The sequence below is a fragment of the Vicugna pacos genome, chromosome 19, assembly GCF_048564905.1.
Source record: "Vicugna pacos chromosome 19, VicPac4, whole genome shotgun sequence".
Taxonomy (NCBI): domain Eukaryota; kingdom Metazoa; phylum Chordata; class Mammalia; order Artiodactyla; family Camelidae; genus Vicugna; species Vicugna pacos.
Genome location: NC_133005.1, coordinates 36,594,015 through 36,608,426, shown reverse-complemented (window position 1 = coordinate 36,608,426; position 14,412 = coordinate 36,594,015). Strand labels below are relative to the sequence as shown.

The following is a 14,412-nucleotide window of genomic DNA, read 5'->3' as shown; positions in this document are numbered from 1 at the left end:
TATTTATTTTTTTTTAGTTAAAAAACATTTAGCTATGAAAGTTTTCAACTGTACAGAAAAATAAAAAGAATAACATAGGAGCCTCTTGTATCCATCACCTCGATTGGACAGTTGTTAACATTTTTAAAGAAATTACAGCTATCCTGGTATCTCACCACTAAGTATTTCAGCATGCATGTCAAAAACACAATGACAGGCACAATTCTGATATCCTGCCTGAGAATATGTATTAAATTATTCTTTTAATGGCACCTAACTCCCAGTCCAAATTCAAACTTCTGCCATTATGGCGAGGAGTTTTTAAACCTGGCCCAGTAACCAGGAGTGCTTTCTCCTGGGGGAGGCGGTGAGCTGGGAGTCTGGAGGCCTTGGGTTGGGGGCTAAGAGTCTGACTCCTGTGCCCACCAGGACTAATGATCTGCCATGTGGGTATCAGAAACATCCCTCCTGCTTTCTGGGCCTTAGTTTCTCCGTCTGTGCTCTGAGGTGCAGCTGGTCTCTCATGCCCCAGCCACTCCGGCAGGCTGAGTGCATCTCTCTTCCCATTTGGACTTGTGTGACAGTTATAGGGAGCATTGAAAGAGATCTCCTGAGGGGGAAACTCCCGTTTTAGAGGGAACAGAGGCCACAGCGGCATCAGGTGAGGGTTCCTAGTGGCACAAGGGCTGATCTGGGCCCTTGCAGGGTATGGAATTTACTAGGCACAAATAAATCTGTCTCATTCCAACATGCACTAACCAGAGGTCACCAAATGATAGTCCATGTCTGGATTCAGCCCCAGGTGGGTCTGGTGCAGACCACACAGTACAAGGGGAGAAAATTGGGGGATTCCAAACATAAAACTCCAGGTTTCCAGCTTCTCCTGAAAAATTGGAAGATCTAGCAACTCTTGCCTGGGACTCAGTAGTAGAACCCTTTCTAAACCTTGTCACAGTCTCCGCCACTCCCTATTGCCCTCCAACTTGCAGCTGTTCTATTTATCATCATACTTGCCCTACTGTTTTTTTTCCCCATTATGCTCAGAAGCAATTCTATGAATTTATGTCTATTACAAAAATAGGAAAACAGAAACTAGAGTAAGATGACTACTTTCTACACAGTGGGAGGCAGTGAGAGGAAGGAGTGGAAGATGGTTACGGAGACCCTTGGTTAACGGCAAACAGCCTGCAGCTGAGCCCTAGGGAAAGAGTGGGTTAAGCAGTTTAAACAGAAGCTCAGGTTGTTCCAGTCCAGCTGGGCAGCAACCAGCCCCTTCTGTTCCTCCATTATATCCTCCCTGAGGCCCTGAATTGAATTGAAATTGCTGGACAGAGAGGTCAGGTAGTCCACCAACATTACACAGCTGAGTAATGCAGCCTCTGCTCTGGGCACTCCAGAGCGTGGACTTTGTGGTGGGCACTTAACCTGCATTAGCTCCCTTAGCCCTCTCAGCAAGTCTAGGAGACGTGCTTCCGTGGAGCAACAACTGTGTGCATGTCTCATTCATCTGAGACATATTTATTAAGCATCTGCTATGTACCAGGCACTGTTCTAAGTGCTGGGTCCACAAGAAGTGTCTACCCTCATGGGACGTCTGTCCAGAGAGGTTGTGATACTTCTACAAGTATACTTGTGATACTACAAGGGACCCGAAGGTGGGTGATATCCATGCTTGACTCTCTCCTTGATTTTCGCAAAGGTTCTAGTGGGAGAGACAGGACAGGTGATGGGACTGGCGCTGGGGTCTGTGAGCAGAGAATGGGCAGATCTGGGGGGAACCCACATGATGGGAATCAAAGCTCCGGGGGAGACTCAGAAAAGATGCCTTGGTATTTGAACCAGGAAGGGCAGGTGACCATCTACTGTGTGGGCAGGAGCTGGAGACAAGAGAGTCAAACCCTGCATTCCTGACTCCCAGGGCCTGGCAGCGCCTCAGAAAGTGAGAGTGTCAGTGGGTGAGGCTGGAGACCACAGACCCCAAAATAGAGCCTCCTTCGCCCCCACTGGCCTCCGGCGGAGTCACCCTGGAATGTGACCTGGGCCTGAGTTGGATTCAAGGCCCAGGGGCTGGAGGAGTTGCTGGCACATCAGGGGTCAGGCGCCTGGGCTCCAGCTTCCTGCCTTTGTCTGCGCCTCCTTGGAACTTTTCTGGGGAAAGATGAAAGCTGCCAGAAATAACACCAGGCTTGCTGGGGAGCTCTGGCAGCAGCCAGGATAAAAGGCAGAGAAAGGAAGCCCCAGCCCCACCCACACCCCAGAAGATGTTTTAGGGGCAAATCTCAGGCCTTGACTTGCATTTGGGCAGGTCGCTGAAACCTCTCTGTGTCTGTTTCCTCATCTGCAAAGTGAATGTGCAAATGTCCACTTGGGGTGACTTGGGGCCAGGGTAGCATCAGGAACGTGGGCTCTGCAGCCAGACCTGCCTGGATTAGAAACCCAGATCCTCCATGTTGGGCCCTCAGGCAAATGCCTCAGTGCCTCAGTTTCGCCGGCTGTACAATGGACTTGATAGTAACAGTTCTTTCCTCATATGGCTGTTACAGTCAGGGCTCATCAAGTATCAGCCATCATTACCAAGCAGGAAACATCTGGAAGATGCGTAGGGCCTGACATATAGCTGTTGCTCAAGCCTCAGGGCCAGACCATGTAGAATAAACTGCAAAGGACTTGAGTCCAGGGAGGCCATTAATTACTTATCAGTGTAGTGAAACTGCTCCAGTCTCCAACTCCACCTCCAGGAGTTGGCTGGACTTCTGGGCCTGGCCAACGTGAGCATCCCATGTGACTTCAGGGATTAGTAAAAGGATTTGCATCTGACTTAAACAAGGCCAGCCTGAGTCAGCCCAACTTTCACTAAGACCACTGACAAAGAGACTCCCACTGGGATGGCTGAGCTGGCAGGATGTCAGGGCTGCTAAGAGCCACCCCGACACAATGCAGGGAGAGGCTGCCTGAGGGTGAAGCCAACACAGCGGACATCAGAGCTGAAAGATAGAGTGAAATGAATCCTGACAAAATCATTGGAGTTCCTGGATCCTGCTATACCTGAAGGTGTTTTCCCCACCAGCTCCCTGAAGCCAGGATTCCAACCCTGGCCTTGCCCTGATTGAGCCAATAAATTATGTTCTTTTTGGGGGGTGGGGGGGCTCAAGCCACTTTGAGTTGAGTTCCTATCGTTTGCAATGAAAAACATCGCCTCATCCTCCCTGTTCACTGCTGTATCTGCAGCTCCCAGGAAGGTACCTGCTTCGTAGTTAATATTTGGTAAAGGAGCGAATGAATCCACAGAAAGAAGAGATGGGATGATTCACTCACTCATTCACTCATTCACTCATTCAGTAGAGGGAGCTCTCTGCATCCGGTGGTTCTGATAATTCTATGACTAAAACAGGGCCCTAGCCTAGGGTTAGGGACCTCCCAGGATCTGCCATGAGCACCAGCCCCGCAATATTATAAGGCCCATTTTTTGATCATGATGTAGCTCTCCTTAGCTAGTAGTCCCTCCCTCAGAGGGTGGTAGGGGAGGATGAAATGAAATGTTCAGATAACAAGTATTTGGCCGAGGGCAGGGCCCATTGAAAGTGCAATTATAAATTTGAGTGTATTAATTATCTCTTGCTGTATAACAAATCACCACACACTTAGTAGCTGAAAACCACACCAGTTCATTAGCTCACACTTCAGCAGGTCAGAAGTCCAGCACAGCGTGGCTGGGTTCTCTGTCCAGAGCCTTACAAGGCTGACATTAAGGTGTTGGCCAGGCTGCCTTCCTATCAGGAACCTCCAAGGAGGAGTCTGGCTGAATTCAGCCCCTTGTGGTTGTGGGACTGAAGTCCCCCTTTCCTTGCTTGTTGCCAGCCAAGTCCACTTACAGCCCCTAGAGGCCCCCTGCATTTCTTGACATGTGGCCCTTCCATCTTCAAAGCCAGCAACAGAGAAGCTCCCTTATGTCAAATCTCTCTCATGCTTTGAGTCTCTTTTGCCAGGAAGAGCCCTGTCCCCACCTGATTAGGTCAGGCCCACTAAGGTGAATGGTTTTTTTCTTAAAGTCAACTGTACCATCTACCCCACTCAGTGGGAGGGTACTATAGAAGGTGTAGGTCATTGTGGTCATCTTAGAATTCCATCTACCACAGTGAGCTACAAGTACTGTTATTATATCCTCAGAGGCATCTCTCTGCTCTCACAGATGAGATTTTGACCTTGAATATCACACACACACAACCTTCCTACCCCTGGCTGAGCTACCTGTACCCCTGGGACATCCCCACAGGCCATGGGCCTGGCCTCTGGCCTCCTGAGATACCGCACATTCTGAGCTGGTGAAAGGCAGGTGGGGTCAGTGATGGGGTCAGTGATGAGGCCAGTTGTTCTACCTCCTACCACCCAACCACGCTCTCCAGCCTCATCCTTTCTCTGTGGGCATGACAGGAAGTGTGAGATGACAGAACCCTGGTCCATGCTCACTCCAGCAGAGAACTCGGTATCCTTGTACCCCTGGGTTCTGGAAAGCTCTCCTACCTGCAGAGAGATCACCACCTTGATTGGACCCCCTAATATGTACCAACTTCAACTGGTCCCGCAGCTTCAGCCCTCTTTGGTCCATTCCCTACTCAGCAGCCAAAACGTTCCTTTAAAAACGTAAGCCAAATCGTGTCCCTGCTCTGCTCCACACCCCCACGGCCCCACCTCACTGAGAGCCTGAGCTGAAGTCCTCAGAGCCGCCTGCAAGGCCTGCATGGTCTGGCCCGTTACTGATCTGGCCTCAGCTTCTGCTGCTTCTCCTTTCTCTTTCCGATCCAGTCACACCGGCCTCCCCCTTGTTCTTTGAACACACCAGGCACGATCTGACCTCTGCCCGGAAGCTCCTCTTTTGAAGAAAAGCTCCTATGTGGCTCTTTCCCTCACCACCTTCAAGTCTTTGATTAAATGTCTCCTCCAGGAAGATGGCCTCTCCATTGAAAATCACATCCCATGCCTTACACTTTTTATTCTCTTCCCTGATCTATCAAATGGTGACAAGTGCTATTGCTTCTGCAGGCGACCTGGTGAGCCTCCCCTGGACCTGGGCAGTATCCCCTGGTTGGGCCATGCCTTGGAGTTTGGAAAAGATGCTGCCAGCTTCCTCACTAGGATGAAGGAGAAGCATGGTGATATCTTTACTGTAAGTGCCCCTTGTGCCTCTTGGGAGGGAAGGGGGTGAGCAGCTGGGCCTTTATAGCTGGTGCCTACTGATTTCTTCAATATCCATCCATACACTAACCATCCAGTGGTCCAGGCACTTTCTATGCACCTGTCCACCTGTACGTCCAACAGTAATCTAACATCCATCCCTTCACTATCCCTCTAGCATCTTCCCAGCATTGAGCTGTGCAGTCATTCAGTATTATCCAATACCTGTACAGTCATCTAACTTACCTCTATCCATTTATTTAGCTTCCATCTATCCAACATCTCCCCATCCATCTAACATCTGTCCTTCTGCCTGTCTACCCGATATCTAAGCAGCCTTCTTCCACTTTGATATCTACCCAATATTCACTCATATATCCCATTTCCATCAAGCCTCCATGTATCCCCACTCATTCATCCATCTTTCTAAATATCTATCCAGCATCCGTCTATCCATCCACTTATCCATCATCTATTTCTCCATCTGTCTATACAAGTGTATCCATCATTCTTCCACTCATGTACTTACCATCCACCCATCTTTCATCCGTATATTTAATTTCCACCAACTTCAGTTCTGCCACTTATCAGCCCATGTTTCCATCCATCTGCTACTACCACCCAATGTTCAATTATCTATCCATTCAATATCCAGTGTCTGTCCACTTGATATACATCTGTCTATATTGCTGTCCATCCACCACTTCAGCATCCAAACAACCACCTTCCATGTATCCTGCCATCTTCCATCCATCCAACATTCATCCTTCAATCTCTTTACCCAATATCCGCTTGGCATCCTGCCATCCATGTGCTCAACATTCATTCATACATTTAGTTTGCAGCCAACCTCTAGCTGCCCATCCATTCTTCTTTCCACCCAACATACATTCAGTGATCTATCCTTCTATTTATCCACCCATCTAATAATCCATCCAGTAGCATTTTTTTCTTGGATATTGACCTGTATTTTTATAAGAGAATTTGAGTAACGTGATTCACAGATGACATTTTGAAAATGGCCCAGTTAGAGTTGTGTGACCCCCTCCGCAGACATTTGAGGGAAAATTCCCTGACCTTTGTTGGCTGCAGGATTACAGTTCTCCAGTGCTGCTTCCTTCCCTTCTTGAGCTGCATGCAGAGCTCAGCCTTCCAAAGAAGTGGGTGCTGCTTTCACATCCACTAGCATTTACCCAAAAACTTCCTTCCATCCTTCCTTCCATCTCTCCACCCACCCACCTATGTTGTATCCACTAGCATTTATCCACCAGCACCCTTCCATCCAACTGTCCATTCATCCATTCAGCTAGCCAACCATTCATCCATCCAACCCATCCACCTATGATGCGCTTGCATCATCCTCTGTCTTCTGTGTGCAGACTCTCTCCTGGATGCTGGAGATATTACAGTAACTAAGATAACTGAGGCAGATTCTTAAAAGTGAGGCAGTTAAGAGCATAACCTTTGGTTCAGAAAAGTGCCGAATTCCAGTCCCAGCTCTGCCACTTCTCAGCTGTATGATCTTGGGGACATTATGTCCCTTCTCTAAGCCTTACTTTTGAGCTATAAATGGGTGAATGTTGGTCCCTGCCTCACAGGGTGGTTGTGAGGGGTAGATGAGAGGACTTAAGTACCTGGTGGGGCCAGTGCCTGGCACAGGGTAAGCCCTTGCCCACTGAGAACCACTATTGTTCATAGCTGAACTCCTCACTCCATCCCTGCCAACTTCCCAGGTGCTGGTGGGGGGCAGGTATGTCACTGTCCTCCTGGACCCACACTCCTATGACATGGTGGTGTGGGAGCCTCGCACCAGACTGGACTTCCACGCCTATGCTGTCTTCCTCATGGAGAGGATTTTTGACGTGCAGCTTCCACATTACAGCCCCAATGATGAAAAGTCCAAGATGAAACCGTGAGTGGCCGCAGATGGTACCCATGCGTGGGCCAGGGTGGGTGGTCGGCTTCTGCCTGTGGAGTTCAAGTCCTGTGTGGGCTGATCTTGTTTCCACCACAGGTGTCCAGGAAAGACATTTTGTTTTGAGAAAATACACAAAGATAACCCAAGAGAATTGGGCTGAAGAAGAACTCCTTACTTCTTAAGAGGCAGCCCTGATTTTAGTAGGAGACCAGGGCTGGGGTCAGCCAGGCCTAGATTCAAATCCCAGCTTTCCCACTACCTAGCTGTGTGACTTTTGACAAGTCACTCCCCCTCTCTGAGCCTCTGTTTCCACATCGATCAAATAAAGGGAGGTGGTGGAGTGATTAATATTTTTGAGTCCATACTCTGTGCTGGCGTCATGCATGATCTCATGAGTCTTCATAGCAATGCTGGAGGGTAAGTAACTTGCAGCCCCATTTTAGAGATGAGGACACAGGGGCTTAGAGAAGTAACTCACCCGAGGTCACACAACTAGGAGGTGGTGCAAGTCCTGAAACATAAGGGATACTTACATCAACAAGACCTGTGAGCACATTTACTAATTCAGCAAACACCAGAGGACCTGCTGTATGCTGGTCGCCCTTCTAGATGCAGGGACACAGAATGATGCCGACCTCCACTTGAAGACACCTGCTGAATGCCAGGCACGTGTTCATATTTGTGCAGTAGCCTCAGGGGTAGGTGTTTTTATCCGTATCTTACAGCTGAGGAAACTGAGGCTCAGGGAAGTGAAGTGACTTACCCAAGGTCTACTTCTAGTAAGTAGCAGAGCTGGAATTCGAACCCAGGTCTGCAGACTCCACAGCTCATTCACTTCCACCTGGAGCATTTGATTCTTACACTAGCGCTGTTCTTGTTTCTGCCACAAGGTGTCACTGTTGAACATCGGCACTGCATGGCCCCATGGACACTTCACCTGCTGGTCTAGGTCCTTGCAGAATGTAGAGGGGCTTAAACTTAGATGGAAGAGCTTACCTTTCTTGGCTTCTAATGGTACACTCAGTCATGACTCAATGTTGACTGCACTGTGGAGGCTTAGTTTCAGCCACATGCTCTCCCTGAACTGATTCTTCTCAGGCTCCTAGGTATACATGCTGAGACCAGGTCACCAGCCAGACTCCCCTATTCCTCAGGTAGTGGTCACTTGGGGTCATGTCTTATTAGCAGTCCTTGGTCAGGGGACACTTTAACTATCCAAACAGGCCTTCCTAGCTTTGAATCTCAAGGAGAAAGGGTTGGTTTCTTAGTTCTCTCTCTTCCAGAAGTCTGTGGGTTCCTTATCCAAGCTTCTGTGCCCCAAGCGGGGATGCACTTTAAGAGTTCAGACTCTGGAACTGGGCAGACCAGGGCTTCAATCCTATCGAGATCTACTTACTGGCTAGGTGACCTTGGGCAAGTCCTTTTCCTCTCTGTCCCTGAGTCTCTCCATCTGTAAAATGGGTATCATAGTAGTGACCATTGCCCCCAGGGATATCAAAAGATGAAATGAAATCCCTGTGCTTAGTACAGTAAATAGTTAACTATTGTTGTTAACGATGATGAGAGAAATGATAATATTACCTTGTTTAAGCCGATCTACCAAAGGCCCCCACTGCCAATGGGGAGCTGGAGTCCTGTTGAGATTTGGGGAGGGAGGCTCCTGTGTGCATATATTTCCTTTTGTAAGCGACACTCTCACTCCTTTGTTCCTTGCCCCAGGACTCTCCTCCATAGGGAACTCCAGGCACTCACGGAGGCCATGTACACCAACCTCCACACTCTCTTGCTGGGCGACACCGCGGAAGCAGGCAGTGGCTGGCGTGAGATGGGTCTCCTCGATTTCTCCTACAGCTTCCTGCTCCGGTGAGCCCCACACTCTGGACCTGGGCCAGCCGTCAGCCGTCGCCAGGGGAACCAGGAGGACTCTGGGGCGGGGGGAGCAGTTTGGGACACTAAAAGCAAAGGCTTACCGATGACATGTTGCATCTGGGACCCCGAGTGGTCGCCTGACTCAGTCTATGAGCTGTAAAGGAAACCCAGGCCAAAAAGGGGACCTGGTCACCCAGGGAAGGAGTGGCAAACAGGACTTCAGAGACCATCTTTTCCTGTGGCTTCCAGACCTTGGAACTTCACAGACCAGGAAAACAAAATGTTTGAGAGACAAACCCAGGACTTTAACTTTTTATCAGACCTTGTAAGCTTATATTAAGAACTGTAGGACTGAATGTTCCTTCCTTCAGCAGTGCCAGACACTATTCCTGACACTGGGGGTTCAACAGGGAGAAGACAGATGAAGTCCTGAAACTCACAGAGCTGACACTAGTTGGGGAGACGAATACTAAACCAATAAACGCAGACGGTTATGTCAGAGAGTGAGAAATACAGAGATTCACAGATGAGGTGACAGCGTCTGGGGGACTCTTCTAAGCAGATGGATAAGGAGGGTTTCTCTGAGGTCCTGGACTCAGAGCTGAGGTCTGCCTATAAGAGGCCCCCCATGCCAAGATTCTAAGCAAAGGAAATGGCAAGTGCAAAGGCCCAGAGGTAGGAAGATGCTTGGCAGGAGGGCTAGTGTGGCTGGAGCCTAATGAGCCAAGGAGGTGGGGGCAGGGGGATGAGGTCAAAGAACTTGGCAGAAACCAGGTCTCACGGAGCCGCAAGGCCATGGAAGGCTTTGGAGTCTGTTCTAAATAAGATGAATGACATTGAGGGTTTAAGGAGGGACATGACATGATTGGACTTAGAGTTTTAAAAGCTCTCTTTGGCTGCCAGGTGGAGATTAGACCGTAGGTCAGGTGTGTGGCAATGAGAGGGAAGTGGGGGGACCTGTTAGGGGGTTGTGGTTGTTGCCCGGGTGATTGAGAATGGTGGCCTGGACCAGGAGATGACAGGGGAGGTGCTGACAATTTGGGTAGCTTTAGGGGATGGAGTTGAGGGGACCTGCTGGAAAGATTTGATTTGGTGGTGGCGAGGATGGAGGAAGGTGGCCACGGGCGGCGAGAGAAAGAGAACCAGTAAGGACGGCTCGATGTTTTTGTTGGTGCCATTAATGACCAGCATCTCACAAAATCAAGACATTTCAACCCCCCAAAAATTTAGAACCACACAGTTTCAGAATAAAGGGCAGGCATTCGTTGACACGTATGAGCCCATGGGAACACTTATGACACATATGTGTGTACATACAGACTCAATGTGTGCTGATGCAGGTAGTCCTTACAGTGGCTCTACGAGTCAGAGAGCTCATACTTTACAAGCCCCACTTGATGGATTAGAAAACTGAGGCCTGGGGAGCCTAAGTCATTTGCTCAGAGTCCCGTGGCTGTGGTCCCGGCAGGCCTGCGTGCTGAGCCTGCACTCTCAGGTGGGACCCTTGATGCGTCCACTTTTTCTCATTTCGCCCTAAAGTGGTGCAGACATTGTCAGCGGCTATAGCTGATCTGGGTGATGCTGGTCTGGCCCACCCTGTCATCGTGTGACGGGGGAGACTGAGGTCCAGAGAGGTGCAGCTAAAGCCGCCCAGCAAGTTCACAGCAGGACAACTCCCGGGTCTCCTGGCTTCTGCCACCTTGTGTCCTTGTGGGGGCAGAGAGGTCAGAGAGGAAGCTGTGGGCCTGGGGGAGGTGGGGACGATGTGATGGCAGCTGAGTGTGTTTCGGCCCATGGGAACAGCAGGGACAACACAGGGGGCGGATGTAAATGGATCCCTGTGTCTTCAGGGCCTAAGCCCTGGGCTGCAGCTCTTGCCTCCTGGGTTGGCAGCAGCCTTGAGCCTTTTCATTGCCATCTGCAGCCCCTGAAACAGAAAGGGAATGGGCAAGTTGGATGACAGACACACCAGTACGGTGGTACATGTTCATGTGGTCCCAGGCCTGTGCCCTCTGCCCAAACCCCTTCCCCCGGCTCATTCTGCAGGGCTCAGCTCAGACCCTGCCTCCTCCAGGGAGCCTGCCCTGACTGCCTCTCCAGAGGCAGGAGCTTCCTTTCCTGATCGGTGCCCCCATCTCACCCCACCAGCCACCCCTCACTCTGCTGTGCTCACCAGGCTCCTTGGAGTGCTCAACGCCCCATCTCCTTCCTGCCTCAGGAGGTTGGCTCTTCCCTGTGCCTCGGCCCCCTCCCTCAGCTCTCCCCACGGGAGTTCCTTCTCATCCTTTAGCCTAACCGCGAGCCGCTCCCCCTCCCCCTGAGCACATAAAACTCACTTCTCTGTCTGTCTGTCTCCGGCACTAGAGTGTCGGCTCCATGAGGATGTGAGGGTCTTGTCTGTTTTTCTTTGTCCTGACTGTCGGGTTCAGAACGGTCCCTGACACACGGTAGGAAGACTCGGTGCTGCTCAGAAGTGCGAGTGAAGAAAAGCTTGTGGGTAGCCCCTGGGAGGGTTTGGCTGGGAGCATCCAAGGACGACCCCTGACTAGATGTCTGCCGCCCCCAGAGCCGGCTACCTGACTCTGTACGGCGTCCAGGCCCCACCGCACACCCAGGAGAGCCAGGCCCAGGACCGCGTCCACTCAGCCGACGTCTTCCATACCTTCCGCCAGCTTGACCTGATGCTCCCCAAACTGGCACGTGGCTCACTGTCAGTGGGTAAGCGCTGTGGGGGCCCTGGTGGGTGGCAGGGCTGACAGAGGGACCCAGAGGAGGAGTCCACCCTCAAGCTGAAGGATCATAGGCAACATAGGCAGAAAGACATTCTAATGCCCTGGGAGGCAGTTAGCTCCTTGCCACTCGGGGTATGCAAGAGCACAGTGCTGGGGAGGCAGGGCTTGGACCGGAGCTGGGGTTCCTGCTGGAAATTCTGATACAGCATATCTGGAGTGGGGCCTAAGGACCTTGTGTGTGTGCGTGTGTGTACTCCTTTTCTTGTTTTAAGATTTAATTTGCTTTAAAATTTTTTACAAATAGTTTATGCTAGTTATAATAAATTCAAATCACATAGACTAATTTAGAGGGAAGAATAAAAGAGTTCTCCGCTTTCTCTGCATCCTAGTCCACCACCACCCCTCCCCTCCACAGGGGTGACCCTTATTACTAGCTTGGAGTATCTCCTGACAGAGCTTTCTCTAAATACACACACATGCACACATACGTTTGTGTGTTATTTTATTGTTTTCTATTTTTAAGGGTTTTAATTTCTTTTTTTTTCCACAGAGGTATAATTTATATATAGGAAAGCACACAGGTCATAAATGCATACCTGAGAAGTAGATCTAAACTAGCTACTGTATGGGTTTCTTTCACCTCAGCTTAGTTTTACCTGTTCTTGGCCTTCCTATAAAAAAATCATACAATATGTGCCCTTTCATGTCTGACTTCTTTCACTCAACTTCATGCCTGTAAGATTCATGCAAGTTGTTGTGTGATTAATAGTTTGTTCTTTTTCATTGCTGTGTAGTATTCTATTAGAGTAACAGCCATAGTTTGTTTATCCATTCCTGGTTGATGGACATCTGGGTAGTTTCTGGTTTGGGGCTGTGAATTAGGTTGTTGTGAACATTCTTGTACATGTCCTTCCAGGCACACATGCCTTCATTTTTCTGAGTTACGGTCCCCGTGCTTTTGTAACAGCGACATAGCACACTGGAGGAATTGCTCTGCCACTTAGAGTTTTCACTGAATTCTACATCTAGGACTTTCCACATCGCCTGAAAAAACCCACCTCATTCATTTTCTTGGCTCCAGGGGCTTAGTATTAGTAAAGAGCTTCCTGCTGGATTCAGTGTGCCGGGGCCGCAGGAACACTGGGCTGCACTGTCCCCTGGCCACTGTGTCTCAAGTTTCCCCGTGAGAAGAATCCTCTGGGGCCCTTGTTAATAATGAGACAAGTCCCCAAGCTCCACCCCAGTCCATTTGAATCAGAATCTCCAGGGAGACTGGGAAACTGCATGTTTGACAGGTACCTCAGGTAGGTTGAGAAATACTGTGTGTCCTGGTCTCAGACACTTGCAGCAAGACTTGGATTCAGATCCCTACTCTGCTACTTCCTTGCTGATGATTTGGGGGCAAGTTACTTAACTTCTTTTTGCCTCAGGGCTTTTTTCTAGAGGAGCAGTTGAAGGGAGTGGTGGAGACAGACTCTGGGCTCAGATAGCTTGAGGTGGTTTACTGGCTCTTGTGTATTCACTCTGTGCCTCTGTGATCTCGCCTGTAAAATGGGGAGAACAGTAGGCTCTTCCTAGGGAGTGGCTGTTAGGATTGGCTGAGATAATAAGAAAAAACACTATTTGTTGAGCACTTTCTATGTGCCAGATACTAGGTTAAGCATTATCTCATCCAGGGCTTACGACAGCTCATTACCCCCATTTCCTTTATTTACATATTTAAAAAATCAAACTTTAACACATTCGATTGTTTAAATTAAGAAAGAAGTATATTCCTGTGGTAGATGTTGACAGTAAAAAGTAATACTACTCTTCCTAGCTCAGCTTCCAATGGAAACCAATGTTAGCATGCTGATACATCCCTGCACAGTGTTTTGTAAGCATATTCTATTTTGAAAATGCAGACAGACATACATATCTAGGGTGTCACTGTGAGTTTTTACAAAAAGGGATTATATCTATTATCTGCAACTTATTTTTTTAACCTAACAATATAGCTGTATGTTCTCCCCTGTCAATACAAACATCTTCTAGAGGCATTAGCCAGTGCAATTAGATATGAGAAATCATTTACCAGTATAAGAATGAGTGAAGAAGAAATAAAACTATCTCTATTTGCAGATAATCTGATACTATACCTAGAAAACCCTAGAAAAATCTATGATAAAACTAACTCAAGCAAAATAGAAGGATGTAAAATCACCATTTAAAAATCCAAACGTCTTCCTAGTGCTCGCAGGTCAGTATTTGGGCAGCCACCTCCCTCCAAAAGATGTTTATAATTATTTCCTCTTTTTTAGTGGCTATTATAGTATTTCGTTGTACTTGTATCTCTTCTACCAGCTGGTGATTTTATTTCTAGCAGTTTCCTGAAAGTGGGTTTGCCAGGTCAGAAGTCATACACATTAAAATTTTTATGTGCTATTGCCACATCATTTCCAAAACCATGAAGCAATTCATACGCCTGCTCGAAGTGAAGGAGTCTGCTCATTCCCCATCAGATTTTATCAGTCTTTCCACTTGTTTGCCAATCTGATGGGCAGAGGCGGGTAACTTGTTTTAATTTGCATTTTCCCACAACTGTTGTCAACATGCAATGATCAGACTCTAAATCCTTGCCCATCTGATGAGCAAAAAGGGGTATCTGGTTTTATGGGCATTCCTGACTGCTGTGATGAAAAATTTTTTTTGTTTCCAGCCATTTGCTTTTCCTCTTTGTGAGTTGCCTGTTCATGACTCTTA

The 14,412-nt window shown here is 48.7% G+C and overlaps 1 protein-coding gene across 1 annotated transcript in view; it reads left to right on the top strand.

The window, feature by feature from the left end:
* PTGIS (prostaglandin I2 synthase) overlaps window positions 1-14,412 on the top strand; it is a 35,001-nt gene that overhangs the window by 3,262 nt on the left and 17,327 nt on the right. Inside the window, exons 2-5 of the mRNA XM_072944370.1 lie at window positions 5,020-5,143; window positions 6,885-7,063; window positions 8,789-8,932; window positions 11,505-11,656. Of these exons, the coding sequence (XP_072800471.1) occupies window positions 5,020-5,143; window positions 6,885-7,063; window positions 8,789-8,932; window positions 11,505-11,656 (599 nt within the window). The remainder of the gene's footprint in view (window positions 1-5,019; window positions 5,144-6,884; window positions 7,064-8,788; window positions 8,933-11,504; window positions 11,657-14,412) is intronic.